The following is a 21451-nucleotide window of genomic DNA, read 5'->3' as shown; positions in this document are numbered from 1 at the left end:
CAGAAGAATTGGTTTTGATTATTGCAAAAGTGGTTAGGTTAAAAAAGAGTAATGGGCAAGGCAACCAAAAATTTTAAAAACTGCTCTTGTATTATTAACACTTCAGGATTCCTTCAGAGATTTACCTACCTCTTTAGTATTCACTGTAGTCCTCAACTCAAAATAAAAATGGACCAAAATATTTTCATGAGGGGAATTTTCCCTGGATGGTTTCAGTTCCCTCTTACTCGATACATTGCCGTGAGTGTATATTGCTTGTTCCATACCCTGCAGCTGAAGTGGCAGGACTTGGCAAGTGTGGCTGTTCTGAACTTGCTGAAGCACTAGGAGTGAAATCTTTGGCCTACCTACCTTGGGTTTTATGAAAGCAGGATTTTTTAGTTTGCTCCCACAATATCAAATATGAGAGGTATTTACTCTGGCAAGTAAATAGATTTCAGCCAGCCTTATGAATTCCACAATAAAAGAAAGCACCATTAATATATTTGTAACAAAAATCCAGTTTGATGGTAAAATAGTGAAAGGTGTTATGGTCAGGAGTAGAAGATCAGACAGGGCACATGGCAATAGTTGACTTTGTAATCCTTTAAGTCAATTCCTTGATCAGAGAAAAGTTCTTAATGGCTGTGTGGGTAGAAAGCTGATACTTGGCCCTTTAAACATCTGCAAAAGACATTCTCTAAACTTGAGCATTTTGGATGTATGGTCTTGTGTTTCTCACTTACATATTCACAAGCTTTGCAAAATACTCAGGATTTTTCTCTATTTTTCACTAGAGTATGTTGATACTGCTTTCAGAATTTTTTTTGCATCTTGTGCAGTTACTTTATTTTTCAAGGCATTTCAGAGCACTTTTTAGGAATTTGCTATTTGGCAGGAAAAGAGAACACTTTTCAACTCTGCATTACCTCATCTAATGAATTAAAATAATATTTTTATAAAAGTAAGAACTTTAGTAAGTAAGTAAAAGTAAAAATGTTAGATGGAATGTTCCATCTAACATTCTTCAGTGCATGAGTGGGTATATATACTCATGTTTAAAACCTGTCCTTGTAATTGTTTTACTGTGTGTTGGAGCTGCAGCAGTTCTTGTACATGTCTGCAGGGCCAATTATGAGCTTCATATACTCAGACAAAGGCAACAAGGATTAGTGTTCCTTTTGAAATTAAAAATAGGATAAATTACCTCAGTGAATGGAGTTGAGAAGGAGGAAGAACAGAAGAGTTGGATCTGAGAAGGAGAGCTCCTGGATAATGAGTCATTCATAAGCCAACTCTAATTGTGCAGAAGTGTCTTGAGTGTTACCATTTAATTATGGTGCTATTGCTGGTATGAGTGGGAACTGTTGAGTGAGAAGTGCTTTGGAATACCACATTGGTTCAAACATAGGTGGAACAACAAATGTTACAACATTCTCCATCATGGCTTGGAAGACTCCTGCCAGTAATTTTGAAGTGTATGGTTCACCTGGTGAAGCCTGATGCCTGCTGAAGATAGGTAGGCCACTGACAGGTTTGTTGTTGACCAAAAGGAAAGCTTTGAGGAGAAACTTCATGGCTCATGTGACTGGGACTGGACAGAGAGCAAAATTCAGATGTTACCAAGTAAATACTTTTTGAACTGTGGCAGTTTTGTGTTTTGACACTGCAGCGCCAGCGGTTAATCCAATCTGCCAATGGCTCAAGCAAAGCACTTCAGAACAGGAGACAGGAGAATATAGAAAATGGAAACATCCCTGTGGGGAACCAAGAAGAGGAGAATGAACAGGACAGTCTAACTCCGTTTTCAGTGCCAGGTAAGGCTTACTTTCTAGATGTTTATAGTCCTGAAAAAGAAGGTAATTAAAATGCTAAATGCTGGGATGTAGAAAGACAACATATGTGGGGAGAGAGGAGGAAAGGGACAGGTTTGACTATCTGAAGGATGGATTTGCTGACAGTAAAACTGGGCTGGAGGCTGGGTGACTAAAAGCAGATCTTTGGAAAGTGTTTTCCAGTCATTATGGACAGCCATGGTAGAAGTGCTGATTTACCAGAGGTGAAGGGAAAACAAGAAAGAGAAGTTTACACTGAAACATGTCAGAATGACCTGATGAATACTTCAAAATTACTACAAATAATTTTGAAGTCAGCAGTTAATAATGACTTGCTGGAAATTGCTAAGTCAGATGCACCATGGTGTATAAATTTATAATAAATTGTTCTAGTGACTGTAGTGAGGGAGGCTTCTTGGATGAAGACTAAAAGATATTTAGGGAGAGAGAGAGTGTTTAAAATTGTTAGAATAGCTGTATGCAAAAGTATTCACCTTTTAAAATTTTTTGGAAATTCTTTGGTGTAAAGGGCTGTCTATAACCAGTCTCTTGTGCTGGTGCCCTTGGCACATTGCAGGTTGACTCCTGCCCAAATGCTTTGGAGATTAGACAGCAGAGATTAGATCAGCCCTTACAGACATGTAGCCTGTCACATAATTACTGTTTAATGTAAGAATTGCTTGGCAGGGATAAACACCACATCCAGTGAAAAAGAAGCATTTTCCATGTTATATCTAATTTCTTAGTGATCCCATTGCTTCAGTGGCTGTCGTTGTAGAAGAGATGTTCGTGATTGGACCAACATTGAAGCATACTGTGTGAAGATTAGATGATACTGTATGTTTTCCTGTTTTACTGTGCTCCCACAGGAGCTTCTTGCATGGATTGGAGTGAAGAATGGAAGCAAACAAATTCACTGAAGATAGGCTCATTAGATGAGCTTCTGGTCATTCATGAGATAGTGAAAAAAAGTATTTTTATTGTGTGGTGAACTAACAGGATCCAAGTCAGCAATAGGCTTGTGCACATAAGCATGTTAATGATAAGAGTGGTAGTAATAACAATAATAATAATAACAACAATAATAATAACAACAGAAACTAATAAACAGCTCTTGAAAAGGAAAAAGGTCTCCACAAACCATTGAAACATCAGTGAATTCTAGAATCATTAAGGCTGGGAAAACCCTCTGAGGTCATTGAGTGCAGGCATTAACCCAGCACTGCTGTGTCCACCGCTGACCCAAGTTAGAGACAGTGATTCCCCTGCTTCCATTGACCACCCTTGCCTGTGTTGGCAAAGAAGACTTTTAAACTGAGATGATTTGTAATAAGTTCTTGGATAGAAGTTTTGATTAGGGTAGTGCAATCATGCATTTCTTCTTACTTTCCAGACAGCTTTTTGATGAATAAAATATAGGAAGCTCTTATCTGGAATTTACCTAAGTGTGTGACATTCACAATAGACAAAATGCTTTGAACTAAAGAGGGAGTTATTAGTTATGTCACTGGTCCTCTTTAAATGCATTTTTTCTGCATTTTTGAGAAAGTCTTTAAAGATAAGGTTTAACAGACCAGAGTGGAACCACTGGTGATTCAATTCATACTGAATGGAGCAAAACTTCAACATGAGCTCAAGAGAGTTGCATAAAACTGAATAAGTGGTTGCATAAAATCCTTATCATTTCCTTCAGGTATAGTCACTCCTCTTGTCTGGGGTGGATTACCCATTGGTTGGATTCTCATTGCTCAGTTCATATGTTCTGGCTGAGAATTCTTTCATTATGCTTTCCAAAGCACTACTTTAATGAGTTTGGTGAAATTGTGAGGACCCAGCATCACGTTTTGTTGTTGTTCAAGTACTGTGGCCCAATCAGTAACCTAAAAAATCTGGACGTTGAAAACTGGCTTTAGGGAAAAGGTGGCTTGCAGAGAGTATCCAAGAATCCCCTCTGGTCTTCTTTGATTTATTTTCAGTCTGGGAATAAGACACATACATTTTCTAAAGATCAGAAGTTCATGTATTTTTTCAGTACTGGAAAGTGTTCTCTGAAGAATAGGCTTTCACTTTTCAATATGACTTTTCAATTCAGTTGGTTGTGGTGTCCTAGGTAAAAAATCCATTCTTGTATTTCAGGAGCTGCAGCTGCAAAGGCTGTGAGTTGGCACAACCCCTATTTTGTGCTGTTTTGTAGTCACATTCTTTAGCCTAATGTGGGATTTTACTTTCTTCAAATTGCGTATTCTAGATACTTTTGCAAGAGAAGTTTGTGGTTTTTTTCTGAAACAGAAGAGAAGTATAAAGTTTCATCTCTGAATTAGTTTAATCTGATGACAAATTATTATTTCTCATCTCAAAATGCGTCTTTTACATTTTGTTCTTTTTTTATCCTTTGTCAACAGGAGTGCTCAGCAAAAAGTGTAGGGCTTTAGCAAGCAGAAATAGAGAATATAGTTGTTACATGAGAACAGCCTTAAACTGTTCCAGCATATATCCCCTTTGTCAAACATCCAGAGAGATTCACTCCTGGGTGTGGTTCAGAACCATCCTGAAAAAGGAGACAACATACAGTTTTTATGGAAACTGCATATGATATCATTCAAACAGCCTTTGCCTTTGGTTTCTGTGTGGGAAAAACACATTATCTTTAGAAGAGGAATTTCTTTCTTGACCTAACATTTAGATGTTGATGATTATCTCCCAAGAGAAAGGCTCATTTGAAGCTTTACAATGTGATTACTCTACAGTTTTTTGAAAACAGGTCTTAAACTTTAAAAACACACCCCACAGATCAGAATAAAATAGGACAAAACTGGGCAGGCATATGTTGACAACAAAATGGTGTGTTAAAGGCCTTGCATAGCTCCGTGGTCTTTTAGAGCCCAGACTCAGAAAAGCACTTCTGTGCAGCTCTTAATGGATGTTTAAATCCCTTCCATTGTCACATGTTCAGCACCCTTTAAAATACTCTGTGATCTCAGCTCCTGATCATTTCACAGGAATGAAGAACTACTTCTCTTACAGAACTGGAGCATGGATGCTTTATATAAGTCCTGATGGTGTTAGCTAAAACAGGAATAATAATTCCTCAAGCTAAAATGAGATGGCAATAAAGGAGATTAGCAATCCTATCCATTTTTGTTTGGATCCAAAATACAAAAATAACTTGTGGGATAGAAGCAAAAAAATTAACACTATCTACTAAAAACATGTAAAACGTTTGTACTTGGTCAAAACAAACATTTATCTCAATGTTCTCACACCAGCCACGATTTTATGAAGAAGCCTGGGGGAAGAGTGAGACAGGACAAGTTGATGTTCAGCTGTTTTCACTTCAAGGAACTTCTTGGTCTGGATGTAAAATTGTGATCTAAAATTCCTTAGTGTGTTTCTTCTTCATTAACCTAATGTTAATGTCTAATTGTCATTGAATCTTTGCAAACATTTAACACACACAACATCCTTTGGGAAGGAGCTTCATGATTTTGAGAAGAACCTTTTACTTACTTTGAACCTGGCTCCTACTCACTTCACTTGGTGTCTTCCTTTATTGGAAACACAGTGGACAAGGCAAACCCAGTGCACCTCGCTTGAACACTCAGGAGGCTGTAGCTCTTTGTTAGACAGCAAGGTTAAAACATACAGAATAAACCAGGCCAAAATCCAGACAATTGTAACAAGATATGGAGGGTACCTCTGTTCAGTTACATCTTACATGTTGAATGTTGTGTTGTGTAAACCTATGGTAATTCTGAGAGTAAAGCTCATTTCTGTGTACTGGAGCAAATTCTTTTTTGTAGACCAGTTTTCTCTGTACCAAAAATGTGTATTTAAGAGAAGATTATTGGCATAAATCCAAATATTCAAAGCGTGGTAAAGGCACAGGCTGAAAATAGAAATCTGGGTTGTTTTGGACAGATTTCATGGTCTGGAATTTGGAACTTGTATTCTGGAAAATGAAACTTCCGAGAAGAGTATCAGTAGGGTGAAAAATAGTCTGTTTTGGATGAGGATGAGAAGTAAAACCTTGGTATTTTCCAAAGGAAGAAAAAAATTCCAAAGGTCTGTTGCAGGAGAGCTGCAATAAAAATATTTTATTATGTCTGCTGCCTACTTGGAAGCCTCTTTGGGCACTGTTTTACACACTACATAGCCTATTTCTAGTATGCTCATACGGAGAATCTTTTGCCTCCACAATTTATACGTTATTTGCAGAGCTGGAATCAGTAAGAATTTTCCAAGAAGGTGGAGAGTCAGCTGCTGTGTTAATTTTCCTAATGAAGAATTGAAAGCCATTTTCTAACAATTTTTTTTTTATTATTTTGCAACAGATATTTTTTTGTGGAAAATAGTCCTGTTGGAAAATTCACACTAGATCTAGTTTGTTGTATCTGCTTCATTTTTTTTCTCTGTTGTGTACCATACTTGGGAGAAAAATTTGTATTTCTCTGTTGTGTTTTGGATACTGGACGTGACTAGAAACTGATTAAGTTTTCCAATTGTCTAATTTACTTATATTGAAGTTTTCCAATCAGTCTGAACTCTGATGAACAGCATTTTCTAACAGAAATTTACTTGCTGTCTGGGTTATTACAAAGTTCCTAGTTTAGAGGCATATGTCTTACTTTTACACATTTTTGGGTTGAGAATTGACTTGATATTGATAATAATATGTGGGTGTAAATTCATCTTTGCAAATATGAAGCTTAATTAGAACCAAGGGCACAGGTGTTTGGAAAATCATTTTTAATTGCAGAAAAAACATGTTGAGATTTTTTTGTTTGGTTGCTTGAGTTTTGTCCTTCCCAAATGAAAAAATGATAGAGAGATTTAAAAAGATAAAAAAGGAATTAAAAAAATTAAAAATTAAGTGAAGAATGAAAAAAGTTTGCAGCAGTAATCTTCTTAGGCAAGCCTGGATGTGCCTCATTTCTACTTTATGTTTACCATTAACAAAAAATCCCTGGAAAAAACAGCAATCAGTAAGAAACTTCAGGAAGCCTTTCTCTTTTCAATTAGACAATACCTTTCCCAGTTTTCAAGTGACCTTAAGAGATTTATAGGAATTCACAAACATACTGTGATGAAGCTCCTGTGTGCCAGTTAGATTCATGCCTTTCAGAGATGTTATATTTTTTTGGATCAGTCATTGCTTTGTGTAAGGAGATGCTTCTTTCACTTGGGAAGCTTTAGGCATGTTCTGAAGTAACTCATGTTTGGAGCTGAGATCTGTGCTTGGCTGACATGCTTTTAAAGGGAAAGCCAAGTGGAAAAGCAGTCAAATTTAACTAGCTACAATAACTTAGATGTGATTCCTGATGGTGTAGTTACAGACTCCACTCTGTTTAAACTTGAAAAAGTGTTTTCTCTGCAGCTTATTTACTAGGATGTGTGGGCTGCCTGAACTCTGTGCCTCTGGAAGTTCGGTTTCAGACTAGCTCTAGCTTGATCCCCTGGATAAAATTCCCATTATTACTTGGGGCACTTTTAATTTTGTACCTCTGGTTCTACTGGTGTGGTTCAAGGCTGCTCCATGTTGCAGACTAAAATTGCAAACCAAAACACACTTAGTGGGGTTAATCAGTGCATTTACTTCAACGTGACATTTCTGGTCTAAAGGTAAACACAAATGTCATTTCACACTTTTGTATTGAGCTCCTCTCAGCTGCCTGAGAGTGTTGCAAATAGGACTCTATTTTTTTCTGTACAAAGTGTTTTCTCTAGCTCCTTAAGGAAATACTTGTTTTTTCTCAGTGCTGTGATATGTGTTGCTGGCTTTGTTCAGCAGGACACACTATCTGTATGTGAAAGTAATTATTGTGAGTATAACATCTGGAAAGATGACTAGCCCGGGAATGTGTTGAAAATTTGCAGAGCTCTTTGTTGTAGGGCTGCCACTTTGTTTTCAGAAACATTGTAATCAAGCTCTTTTGTAATGATACCTCTCTGAAATACTTGGCATGCTTGGCTTCCAAATATCTGAAAAAATGGATGTATGAAGTAGTGAAAACAACTCCTTGCAAAAAACCCCTCATCTTCTTGTTTTACAGCAGAGTGTTGTGAACAGAATGTAGACCAGTGTTGCTTTCTGTAATAATATTCTGTAATATTCTTTTATTACTGGGAGGGGAGAGGGATGCAAAATAAACTTTTCCTCAATTGTGTGGGTTGCTGCAGGAACCTTTAAACCCAGGGCTCACAGGAGTGGGTGGTACCACTGTTAAAGCAACTGCACTGGGGTCTTGCAATGGTACAGAACAGCTGTGTATTGAATAAGGGCCTGAATGGGAATGATCATTCTCTTCCTTGCAGATGTACTAGGGAGCTACTCAAGAGTTGTAAAACAATTTGTCATGAGCTATTAAGCATACTTCACTGTAAAATCTTTATCATTAAATCTTTTTAATTATTTTTTTAGAGTGGGTGGTCAAAACCAAAACAACAGAACAGCAAAAGTACTTTGAAAAGAACTAAAAAAAAAATACTTTGTGTCTTCTAGCTGTGTATTGATTGTGCACTCATCTAAGCTAGGTGAAATAAAGTCATCAGTTTCCTGAAAAAATAAAGTCTACTTCATTGAGGTTGCTGCTAAATGTACTTGAAAGTCCCAAAAAACTGCCAAGTTACAGCATAGGAGTAGACTTCTTTAGCCCTATGTGCCATGCAAGTTCCATGATCCAGAACAGTAGGAGCTGAATGAAAAGGCCTGAGGTAAAACCAAGGCCAACTATACTTAAGACTTATATAAGTTTATAAAACCTAGAAAACCAAAAGACAAAAGGGAACCCAATGCAGAATGTGTCAAGTAAGCTGCTTTGGCCATGGTGGTTCCAAAGTATTCCAGGCTAAGTGCAAATGGCCACTGGGCTTCTCTTGTTAACCCAGCAAACCCCAGAATGACACTCTGCTCTTCCCCAAAGTCTCAAGCCTGTTGCCATGTAATGAATGCAAATATCACTCCCACAAACCATCTAGCTAAGCAGTTTCAACTCAAGACGTTGTGTGGGGAAAACATCACCACTAATAGAGCCAGGAATTTTAATCTGACACACATCCATTCAAACTCAGCAAAGATAATGGAAAGGCAAGCCCTCCTCCACTAGTAATTAGGTTTTCTTGGAAATGAACAAGCAGAGCTGTGCCAGTGGTAAGGCACTATGCATTCTCAGTTAAGCATTTGTTTGAGTAATTCAGGATACTAAACAGGATCCCAGACAAGATGTATTCCCCAGCAGAGGCTCTATTTGTTCTTAAGGCAGTTCTGTTTCTTTTATTTATGTTACTGAAAAGAGAAAAGGCACTGCCTATGTGTAGCAGCACCAAAGTCAGTCAAATTACACCCACACAGGTCAGAATTGGATCCACAATTTTTTCAATCAGTCATCCACTGACCCTGCATTTGGGATTATGTGCTGAGGATGTTACTGGCCTAGGCCATGCTGACTTGTTGGACTATGAACCAAGCTGAGCAGGTGTAGTGCGCAGAGAAAAATTAACTATCTAGGAGTCTTTAAGTAATCCAAATTGTAACAAATTAAGCAGGAGCAGGTATAAACTACCAGAGGACATTTTGTAGAATATTTACAGCCTTGTTAACAATTAAAGAGAGAAATGAGCCAAGAAGTGTCATTTCCTGGACAGAAGAGGTAAAAGATAACTGTTTTTAAAAAAATCTGTGCAGAAGTATACATAAGCAAAAAGAAAAAGGTCTTCGCTGTAAAATCTGTAATAGATCCTCAGTGACATGTAAAAGTCTAGAAGTAGAAATTGTCCTGGGACACTTCAGTACTGTTATGCATTAGAAGTTCCACAGCCACAAGCTATAGATGGGACTAAAGAGCAAAGCTTAATCTAAGATTTCCTGCGGAGTTGATGACATCTCAAAATTCACAAAAAAATCCCAAGTTTGAAAGCTGTTTCATAACTCAAGCAAGAAAATATATTTCTAGAATGTATACAGAAATACATTAATAAAGATTTTTGGACTCAAGTTAAATTAAACTAATAAGTAGCCTCATAAATTATAAAAGTATTATTAATTTTTAAATGTTAAGTATTAAATTTCATTGCACATTGGTCAAGATGGCTGAGTTCAATCCAATTAAAATCACTAACAAAAATTCCTGTTAAACACATCTTAAATCCCAAAGTCTTTGCTGAAAGAAAATTACTGGTGAAATTGATAGGAGCTGGTTAGTAAATGTTCTTTATAATGTAGGTAAATGACTTTGCTGGAAGATGTACCTGATGATTTCCTTCAATGTGATCAATGATTTTATTCAAAACAGCATCTTTTAGTAGATCTCAAGCATAGCATCATGAGTTAATGATGGAAACACAATGTAAAAAAAACTCAAGCCAAAATAGCCACGATGTTGGTTGTGATACTCCCACTCAGCCTGAGAGACAAATTTGCCATCCTGCTTGAAGGATGCCTCATGAACTGCATAAATAGTCCCCCATTTACTTATGGCCCAGTTATAAAATAGTTCTGGTTTATGTATTGAGATTACATTTGCAATATTGTAAATTTTAAACAAATGACTAGATGTGTACCAGTCTTCAGCAATGACAGTTCTTGGGTATTTCTCACCAGCTGATTTTGGAGAGCTGTACAAGGGAGGTCACTCCCTTGTTTCTTTTCCCAGAAGTTTTCTTTTACCATTTCAAGATGTTGTTGTATGCAGATAGAGAGATTCAACAAAACTAGATCTTCTAAGTATTGGTTTATTTAAACTTCTGCCCAAGTTAGAACAATAAGGCATGTTAAAAAAATTGTCCTGTTCGTAGATTGGGTCTTGTGCTTCTGTTTTCTGCTGCTGCACAGAATGTGCAAAGTATTTTCACCACTTGGACTTTGGTATTTCTATTAAGGTGATAGGGTGAGGTTTTTGGTTGGTTGGTTTTGCTGTTGGTTTTTTTTTAAAATTCTGGATTAGTGGTAATAAAATTGAAAGAGCAACAAATCTGACTTAATTTTGGTTTTAATATCAGCTGTGATTTTAAATCATTGTAATTCTTCCATGGATTTTCATAGATCTTGGCAGGCTTAACTATAAGAAGATTCTGGATGAGCCTACAGAACTTGGCTGAAAGTGGCAAGGCCAAGTATAGTTTAAAGGTACCCTGGAAAATGAGCTGCCATGCATGATCGTGAACATCCTTCTGGGATCATCTGCTCTGCTGGAAGAGGTGTAACTGAGCCTGGCATAGTGATGGGAAAGCTCAACTGTTTGTTTCCTTTGTCCTGCAGAGGGAAAAATGAACAAAATTAAATGGCTTTTGACATGGCCGTTGATATTTGTGCTGTTTGCCACAATTCCAAACTGCAGCAAACCACGCTGGGAGAGGTGCTTTATGCTGACATTTGTCTTGTCCACTCTCTGGATTGCCTTGTTCTCCTACTTCATGGTGTGGATGGTAAGTGTATGTAGCAGGACTTCATACTGAGTGAAATGTACATCTCAAAGTATGTAAAAACCTTCTGTGCGTTTGTCAAAGAAAGGCATGTAATTGTAGTGCAGTCTCTTCACCTCATACAATAATTATTATAATTTTAGATTTTTGCTGCCTTTTGTTCTGCAGAAATAATTGGGCCTTTACTGTATAGGGCACAATACAATACAGGAAGGTATTGGAGAACATCTATTTTCCTCAAATGCCTGTCAGGCATTTGAAAACCACTTTGTTTCCTGTCATGAAAGATTGTGTTTTCTGTGTACTTTTTGCAACTTTCTATATAATTTTTGCATTGTAAACCAATCCTCTAACATAGACTGTGCCTAAGAAATTCATTTGCCAGCCAAAGGCACACATTTGTATCCTATTATATGTCCTTTGGAAGGTCATAGTTTGCACCTTGGTTCCATATATAGATATTCCCTTCACAAGTGAGAGAGATGCTCATTAAGGCTGCAGCCCATACTGCTTTCAGAGGCAGCTGGGCCACAGTACCTTGTTAGCAGTCTCAGCAAGAGAGTCATGCTGACTTCTTTTCCTGGGCCTCTGCCCCTGAATATAAGGATTGTCAGTGGAGTTCCTAAAATACACCTTTTCTTTAGTGTAGGGTCCAATTTTTCTCATGTGATGGACTGGCAAACTATTTCAAGAAAACAACACGTAGCCTAGAAGACTTCCATCCTTAGCAGTGTCAGCAGGGAAACAGCTCTCTGTCCCTGGGCCAGTCTTCTCTCTCACAAGCCTGCTTCCTTTTCTGCTGCCTTTTCTTGATGTTTTTTCAGCCCTCTTTGGATGTTCCAGCTAAATACAGTTCCCTGTCCTTTCTAAGAGCTCTGCTGCAATCTTCAGTGATTCCTTGAGCTCTTTTCAAGCTGCATCTGGAGTATCAGGGGACAGTATAACCAGACGTGCTCACTTCAGGATTGTATGAGAAGTCACACAAGAAAATGGTTCCTTCTTCATGTGTTAGGTTATAATAAGTTCTTTATATCTCTGCCACTATATTACAATATAATATCAGTTGCAGTCCTTTTGAAAATAGAACCAGTGAGAATCCTGCCATTTGTAGAAACCAAAAAACTCCAAACCCACAGATTTTACTGTATCTCCTTAAAACAGCTGTATGTCATGTTAGTACAACAGGAAATGGAGATTTTGTTTGTCCTCAGAATGTTGAATAATAAGACCCAAAGTACTTTTCCTGTGCACAGGATTGGTTTTAGGCTGGTTATTCCACAAGTATTTAATTTGCAGAAATGGATAAGTATTCTGGGTCTATTCCTGTTAGAGTCCATACCAGAAATCAAAGTTAAACAGTATACCACAACTGGCATACTCTCCTCATTGGAATGAGGAGGCTTTCCAAATATGATAAGTTAATCTGCCTTCCTCCTTGTTCAGGTGACTGTGATTGGATACACCCTTGGGATACCAGATGTGATCATGGGCATTACTTTCCTGGCTGCAGGAACAAGTGTCCCAGACTGCATGGCCAGCCTAATAGTAGCAAGACAAGGTAATGTGTCTGCTGAAGCACAACTGCAATCTTACATATGTAAGATTGTTTCCTCCATACACACAAATTGTCAATGCAATTTTATAATTTTATTTTAATTTTTACTGTTTGAGAACCTCATTGAAAGCCAAAGCTATTTGCTAATTATTGTGAACCAAAAATTATCTTTTGCTTATTGGGATGTGGGACATTTTAGCATTCTAGAGGGTAATTCAACCTCAGATGTCCCATGCATGTTTCAGTCAGGGTAAAAAGACAAAAGTCATAGACAAAACTAGAATATCAGCTATTAAAAACTACTTTGAAGAAATAGCACTGACCAGCACTTCTCCATGTAAAACTTGTACTGATTTCTAGAAGACCTCTCAAATCCAAGGAATGAACTGCTTTGAGAGCTGGCAGAAGTGTTGTTGCTCCAGGCAGAGTTCTCATCCAAATGCAGACCTCTTCCCCACTGGAACATATGAATAGCTGCACTGGAAAGAGTTTTGGATTACTGACATCTATTTTTTCCTCAGCTCTTCATTTGAAATTGTCAAAGGCTTTCTCATCTTTTAATTTTGTTTAAGTTTCATCATGTTTTCTTTATTATTTGTAAAATGCTGGTAGCAGCATCCCTTCCTGTTGTTGAAAAACATTAGGGCTGACAGTGTGATCCTCTGCACAGCAGTAGAATAAGAAAAAGACCTTATTTTATTCTTTTCCAGTATTTCAATTCCCATAGCCTTTTTTTTTATCAGATAATGATATCTCCAGCACACATCATTAGGCAAACAAGAAGGGCTTTTAAATGATAAATTAAGTACTCAAAAGCCCCACCTTTGTAATTTGAGATAGGAATAGTGCTGTTAAATGTTGCTTACTTGAAAATTGTTATATATTTAAAGTAAATAATTTTCCATGTTGCATTATTTGTTGTGTGCAGAATATTCTCACAAAAATAGTACAACAAAGTCTTCAGAATTATTATGGAATCACCTTCCTACTAAATTTATTTTGCATGTGTATTAATTTAAGTGAACAGGTTTTTTCAGGAACAAGGAGGATGTTGCATTTTTAAATCAACAGACTGCTTCTTTAGATTAGTTCTTCTGTTGTACTAGACAATAACACTGCAAAGATTGCTTTCTCTGAAAATTAAGGTAAGCACTAGATTGACAAAAAGGAGCCCAATGCCCTTAAAGACAGTACTGCTTTGCACTGCTTGAATTCGAGGATTGTTCACTGCCAGAATGCAGACAGGTATAGATGGACACTACCATCATGAGATACAAAGCATTACCTTGCAGATAATGTATTTATGGTATGGTACTGTCTGTTTTCACTCTGTTTATTCTGAAACTATATTTGGGACATGACCCATTTATGTCACAGTTCCTTTTCACTTCCTTCCTTTCTAGTATTCACTTAGTGGAAGTGATTCAATACTTAGGCCAGGTCTAAGGGAAGTTAGCAGGGACAGAAAGAATTTTGCCTTCCTTCTATCCACTGACACTGGTGAAGAATGAGATGTCAGCCAGTGGTGAGCATTAGAAGTAGATTTTGAAATATACTTAGGTACTTTACCACCATTTACCTTTCTTTTCCTTTCCTGTAGTATTTTGCTGTTTTTGAAGTGAAATTATTACTGATTAAGCCCCATGGAAGTGCATAATATCTTTGACTATCATCTGGTTGGTTATTTCCAGGATCTCTCTTAATTCACATGATGCAAAGGTCACATATCCACATAGTAAATCCAGTACATAAGCTTCTGGTTCCCTGTGGCTGCAGACTACCTAGAGCAAGACTTTGACACAGACCTTGGGTGCTGCATGGCCACCACCCACCCTGCAAAGGCTTTGCAAGACACAAGGAAGGTGTAATTGGAGTGAGAAATTTTTGCACACTTTTTTCAGAAGTCAGGCCAATGTTATGGAAATTGTCTCCCTACCTCAGATACTCTGGCCAGTTCAAGGGGGATTGGATCAATGCAGATCATTCCCCTTTAGCTTGCTCCAGTGCACATAGTAATGGCCATATACTTTGATTTTATCAAATAGACATTTTTTATGTAGACATTTTTATCAAATAGGTTTTTTTTTGTTTTTTTTCCTCTGCAGGCCTTGGTGACATGGCAGTATCCAATACAGTAGGGAGCAATGTCTTTGACATTCTGGTGGGACTTGGTGTTCCATGGGGTTTGCAGACCATGGCAATCGATTATGGATCAACTGTATGTATACTTGGCAAATCTTTCATTTGCACTTTTATTCTATTTTTTAAGAATCCTAAAAAGAAAGTGTGCAAATAGAACAAATTTAAAACTGACCTGTTGATTATGTTATTAATTGCTAAATAAGGTGTAAATAAATATCTTTGCAAAGGAACCCAGTTAAGAAAGCAATTTGTCTTCAACAAGCTGCAATTAATTTCCAGTTTGTCAACTGGAGTACCTACACTGTGTAGCAGAAAACTGTTCCCATGGGTGGTTCATGGTTCTGTCATTTTCTTGCTACACAACTTCCAGCAAACCTGTCTCCATGTACCTCAGCATTTTTGTACCTAATACCAAATAACAGCATGTCTCTCTCTTCTGAGGATTTTTTACATAAAATCTGTTATAAATGCTCACTTCTTTTTTTAATGGAGATGGGATTACTTTGCATTTGGTTTGATTCCTTAATCTTCCCGTTCTTCATTAGGATACATCTGTTATGGATTTGCATAGTTTAAAATATGTGAGACACTGTTCAAAGCAGAAAGTGGACTTTAAATCAGTAAATTGATTTTTGATCTCCAAAGCACAGTTACATGGTCAGCATTTTAAAAGTATTTTCTGATTTCCACAGGTTAAAATTAACAGCAAAGGATTGGTTTATTCAGTTGCACTTTTGCTAGGATCAGTGGCACTAACTGTAAGTATTAGAGCATCTACAATTATTTCAGTTTGAAAATACTTTTTAGGTATTTACATGTTACAGAAGGATAAAATAGACGTACTTAGCATTGATTTCTTCTAGCACTACCATGAGTTGAAGAGCTACCATTGCCTTCAGTGAGGACTGCACTCTGGCATTTGGTGCGAGCGTTGCTGGATATGTGTAGATCCCATGGATTTCAGTGGCAGTGTTGAAATTTTTGAATCCAGCAGTACTTCTGTGGTTCTCTGTCCATACCCTGGCCTGTCTCTAGGCTGAGACAAGACCTGTTGTGCTTCATCACCTTTGCCCTTGTCTCTGATTTCCAAAACCAGCCAAAATCAAGTGCTGTAGCCTAAACCCTTAGTGAAGACTGGTCTGTGAGGACTGTGAGCCTCAGGACTTGGACAAGACATGTTAAATGTGCCTCAGCATGAGATGCCCTTGTAACCCATGACTTCTTAAGGTGAAACAATAGTTCTGTTTGAAAAGTCAATTTTGCTGGTACTTAAGGTCTGTTCCTGCTTGACTCCCAGGGAACGCTCTGTAGGAAGAATCAAATCAGGTATAAGGAAACAAAAAGGTATAAAAATATCCACTTCTACTAACATCTTTCACTAATTGCCTGTGGAGGTGTTGTAGAGGAGGTGGCCACCACTGGAGATTTCACACTGTTGCATGACTAAGTCTTAAAAAGCTTCACATCACCTGTGCATGACTTCAGTGGTAGAATGGCCAGGGCTGTCCACTCTGCTACTAACTTCCTATGTATCTGATCTATGAGGTGTGAGAATGTGTTCTTTCATTTCTTATCCCCAGCCTGCCATACTGCACAGTGCCTGTGAAACAGCACCGGTGTTCTGTACACATTTGTATCTGGTGTTGCTGCATGCATATGTTAATCAGCACATTGGGAAAAATGGGAGGATTATGCAGAGGCATTACTGTGCTAGCCTTCCAGGCTTCTCTGAAAAGAGTCTTTTCCTAGTAGAAGCCAGATCACCTGAGTTTGAGGCATCTATTACAGTCTCCTTTTTTCTGCTGAGTACCCTGATTTGCACAGACCCTCCCACAGCAAATTCAGAGGAAAGTTTTGAGCAAAATAATAATTCAGAGGCATTGAACACTGTGGAAAATAGATGCCTTTGTGAGGATTTTTTTGCTTTGCTGCCTGTAACTTGTAACCCCTTAGTTCTGGAGCTCAGCAAATAAGCAAGTAGAGCACCTCTTTTGAAGGTGTTGAGAATGGGCATTTGGTGCTGGTGTACTACTGGGAAATAAAGGATTTGCAGGGGAACACTTGAGGGAGGGACATTAATTTAGTTTAGTTCATTGAATATTTTGTAAAACAGTCATAGGACAACTGAGACTCAGAGCCAAGTCAACAAGGTATGTTGCCTTTCTGATCTGTAAAATACTGAGACTATATTTTTGTCTTCCTGCAAGACCTCTAATTCAAAAGACTCTCATTTTTAGCTTATAATGGTTGTTTCCAGAAGGCTCCTTCCGAACTTTATTAACTGACACTCTGTTTGCTTGCAGGTGTTTGGAATCCATTTTAATAAGTGGAAACTTGACAGGAAGTTAGGCATCTACGTGTTGCTTCTTTATGCTATTTTCCTGTGTTTATCGATAATGATAGAGTTCAATGTCTTCACCTTTGTCAACTTCCCCATGTGCCGAGAAGAACTTTAAACCACAGCAAGGAGAGACACTGAAATTCTTCTGATGACACATGCTGTAAATGACAGGAGGCATTTCACATTTCTACCTTCTTTCCATCAATAATTTGAGTGTCATTCCTGCTTAATCAGCTAACGAGCACTTTTACCTATATGGAAGGAGAGCATACCTTTCTTTTAACATGCTAGCTGAAGGCAACCAAAGCATTTTCCTCCTCTTTGGATATTGCTGCTCTGTCATAAAGCTACATGGATCTTACACAGAACTCTAAAAGGACCCGTTCCTGGGCATTCTGTTGTGGTTTTCTTTCTCCTTCTGCAGACAATCAACCACCACCATCACGGTTAGCAAGAGGATGGAAGAAAAATCTTTATAGTTCTTTTGGTTTTGACATTTACTTTCCATGGAAGGATAAGAGGCAAGTTCACATCCTTTCTTGGCTCAGTCAGAATATTTAAACTACAGGACCAGAAAGTCCAAGGCACATATCATGGCATGCACTGTTGAGGATCATTTCCCCCTTCAAGTGCTCTGCTTATAGAGAAACTGCACCGACAGTTTTTGATGGCAATGTTGAATATTTATCACTCTGTTCAATGAACAATGTGGCAGAGAAAGAAGAGGAAATGGTTGTATGTTGTATCACTTGTGATGATGCACACTAGAAGTCAGAGTAACTGCATACCGAAGAAGAGAATTTACATGCAGAAATTCATACTTGAAAAATATGTTTTATTGTTAATAAGGAATGCTGTATACATAGATATAAACTGACATTTGTGGAATATTACACCACAAAAGAAACTTTGCATTGGCCATTGTAAGCCCATTGTGTAAATTTAGAAGAAGCTAAAGAAATAAAATATAACTGGGTGCTCAGTAACTATCAGTTATTGTTATCAGCTGGGAGTAGTAGCTGAACATAATCCAGACTTTCTGACAACAAAACCCACCCTGATTATGATTTGGTTTGATTCAGTTTGATTGGTGAGAGGAAGAAGCTTATTTCATCAGTCAAGACGCTGGTGTATTCTTCACCATTTTTTCTTATTCCCAGAAGCTTAATGAAGATGAATGTCTGACACGGAGCAGTGCAGATAAGAGTCACCCTGACAAAAGCAAGTCTGTCAAGAGAATATGGTCCTTGATTTGATTGCATGCAAATTTTGAAGCATGATATACTTCTTTTTAACCCTGAGTAGAAGCCAAGTTTTGATATCCTTTCCACCAGCATAAATCTGATACAAGGAATTACTCTGGATATAATTGACAGCAAGATCCGGCCCAGAGTATTAAAATAGCGGGTAACATTCCACAATTTAGCAGTGATATAATTGCAGATCACTGAGACAGCATATTTTGAATTGCTACTAAACTTTAAAAATATTTTGAAGCTGTATGTGAATGATCACATAAAGTTTCTAAAGAAGCACAGTTACCTTTATACATAGATTTTTAAAATTTTTTAATATTTATAAGCCAACCAAACCTATCAACTAACAGTTGATGTGTTTTTAAATGTATTAGTATTTTCCATTAAGACTAAATATAAAAAAATGTGTCAATGAGAATATACTATAAAATATTAGCAAATAAGCACTTAATCAGAAAGTTCCTTCTTTTGACATATATGACAATTATGTTTAGCCAGCTGACATACAGAGTACTGTTTACACCGGGCAATGAGTTTACAACTAAAATGATTTCTTAAATTATTTTAGAATAAATTAAGGAGTGTATGCTGCTGGTGGTGTGTTTTTAAGAATTGGGTCCATTCAATGTGATTCTAAAGAGAAAAAGAGCAACACATTTGTTATTTGCTTTACATTTTGTTACAAATGTCAGTATTATTATCCATTTAGGGTTTCTTACCTTAATTAAACAGTTGTGTCATTAAGCTAAGAACTAAAGATGGACACAATTACAGCATTACTGAAATGCTTTATTTATTAACTAGTCAAGAATGGCAGTAAACACATTTTATCTCAAGTATGCCAATGACCCCATTTCCAGGCATTCACGTTTTTGCTGCAGTATAAAGCTGAGGAGATGGAATTCATGTTCATCTTGAAGTCTTCTGTTGCAGAAAAGCTGTGAAAATGCAGCATAGTGCTGCACCACTGTAGGAATAGCCCTCCCTAGTATTCCTCTCTCCCCTGCTGTCTCTCAGGAGGACGACAGTTCACTGCTGAAAATCTGGGGATGACTTAGATGTGAGACTGAAAGGAGCAGAGAGAGAGGCTGAGTAAATGGGTTTTTTCCTGTATTCTGTTTTTGTGGTCTTGGACAACTGTCTCCAGGCAAACATTTGCTCTCCTGTGCACAGCTCAGGCAGCTCAGTTGTCTTTACATAATAGAAGAGTAGCTCCAAAGTCTGATTTTGAATGCATGGTGATCAGCTGAGTTGACAGGGATAAGGGCATCAAAGTTTATAGTGCCAGATCTAGAAAATTGTATTGTACCTTCATATTTCTGAGCCAGGAAATTTTAGAAGATTATAGGCACCATTTTTTTCTGTAGCAGCTGAATTTCTGTCCAAATATACATGAATTTTGTTTGCTAATTCCATAAGCCCTTCACACATCATTTAAAATTACTCTGCCTAATCTGAATATCACCTGCTCCAGAAAACCAGTGTTGTGTTGTAGCAGAAACAGTCTCAGAATCCAGAACAACCATTACAATCTGTGGCTAGTTCCTGTCGTCTACAGCTCTCCCTGAAACATAAACTCACTTCAGGGCAATTAATATTAAATTTTAATGCTGCGTTTCATGGTGTGTTCCCGTTTGCATCTACTGCTATGAGACAAGTATCATGCTGTGCTTGTCATCATAAATAACATTTGTAGGATTCTTCTTTGACACCACCACATGACCAAGGATGTATTGTTTGCCAAAGAATTATGAGATGCTCTGTGAGGGCTTTGATGACACATGATCATATGAAGTACTTCAAGAAGCTCCTAAGTAGTCCATGTCCATATGCTAAAATAAGTAGTTACACACTAAGCCATGCAGGTAAACTGAATAGTCCAAGAAAGATGTGATTGACAAATTGTTGTATTTCAGATAAACCCACGTCAGAATGTATCAGTAATTCAGGAGGCTATTGCTGAGTAATAACAGACTAGTGCCTTTCACATGTACACAAAAAAAAAAGAAAATAAAAACATTAGCTTGTGTGGTCAGGAAGCCATTAAAAATGTTGCCATTTTCTAGTCAAGCAAAGAGTGATTTGTGCTTGGCTCTCTGCTGTTAGCAGAGCTCTATATTGCAGTTTGGATTGTATCTATAAAATTTTGCAGCCATTTTGTTTCATTAACCATTGCAAAAGTTATCTGTCTGAGTTTGGAATGTATGTCACCATGTTCTCTAAGTTAATGTTCAGCTCAAGAGTGAAAAGAAAGCTGGTGGATGTGAGAGAGAAAACTGTTAGTGTGATCTGAAATTTGCCAGCATAATAACACTGAAAAGTAACTCAACTCAGAAAAAGATATCCCATATCCAGCAAAGCTTAACTTCATTAGGTTTGATTCCATTTAAAGCTAAGCATCTATCCAAGTGCCTTGCTGGATTGTGTCCTAAGATGACAGCAGAGTATGGTTTCTGGGCTTCTTATCATAGTCAGTTCTTTCCATTGGTTTTGTGGTCTAAAGATTTTATTTCTTTGTCAAATTAAAAGATTTGACCAGAATCTGTGGACTTCTGCTCTGCTGATACCACTTTAGATTTCCACTCTCATAAATAAGAGAACTTGTTCCTTGTCTCAGACTTCTCAGCTGTGCATCTGCCCTTGTGTATGAGCAGGATCAACACTGAGTTACAGCTGGCCAAGGAGGGCTTTCAGCAGCTCCCCTGAGCTGCAGATCCCCTGGAGTAGCACAGTCCCACACAGACCCGTGGAGTGCAATCCTCTCTCTAGCAAGGAACTGGGAATGTTTCCATTGTGTTCAGCAGTGTTTGATTCCATTTATTTACCATAGCAATTGAACTGCATTATAAGGTATTGCTTGAGTAAAGATTTCAAGCTCAGGACCTGCATGTCTAAATCTAAGGAGCTCCAGGTATGGTTATCTTAA

The 21451-nt window shown here is 37.7% G+C and overlaps 1 protein-coding gene across 2 annotated transcripts in view; it reads left to right on the top strand.

Annotated features, from left to right (window-relative positions):
- Positions 1-20590, top strand: part of SLC24A4 (solute carrier family 24 member 4) — an 82568-nt gene extending 61978 nt beyond the window's left edge. For both annotated transcript variants that reach the window (XM_074542454.1, XM_005483168.3), the window contains exons 12-17: positions 1652-1796; positions 11068-11234; positions 12675-12789; positions 14892-15004; positions 15621-15686; positions 17232-20590. In XM_074542454.1, the coding sequence (XP_074398555.1) occupies positions 1652-1796; positions 11068-11234; positions 12675-12789; positions 14892-15004; positions 15621-15686; positions 17232-17384 (759 nt within the window). In that variant the 3' untranslated portion in view covers positions 17385-20590. The remainder of the gene's footprint in view (positions 1-1651; positions 1797-11067; positions 11235-12674; positions 12790-14891; positions 15005-15620; positions 15687-17231) is intronic.
- Positions 20591-21451: the final 861 nt, after the last annotated feature.

The sequence above is a fragment of the Zonotrichia albicollis genome, chromosome 6 (assembly GCF_047830755.1).
Source record: "Zonotrichia albicollis isolate bZonAlb1 chromosome 6, bZonAlb1.hap1, whole genome shotgun sequence".
NCBI classification, from domain to species: domain Eukaryota; kingdom Metazoa; phylum Chordata; class Aves; order Passeriformes; family Passerellidae; genus Zonotrichia; species Zonotrichia albicollis.
The sequence above is the reverse complement of the archived record's forward strand: the minus strand, read 5'-3'. Positions and strand labels throughout refer to the sequence as shown.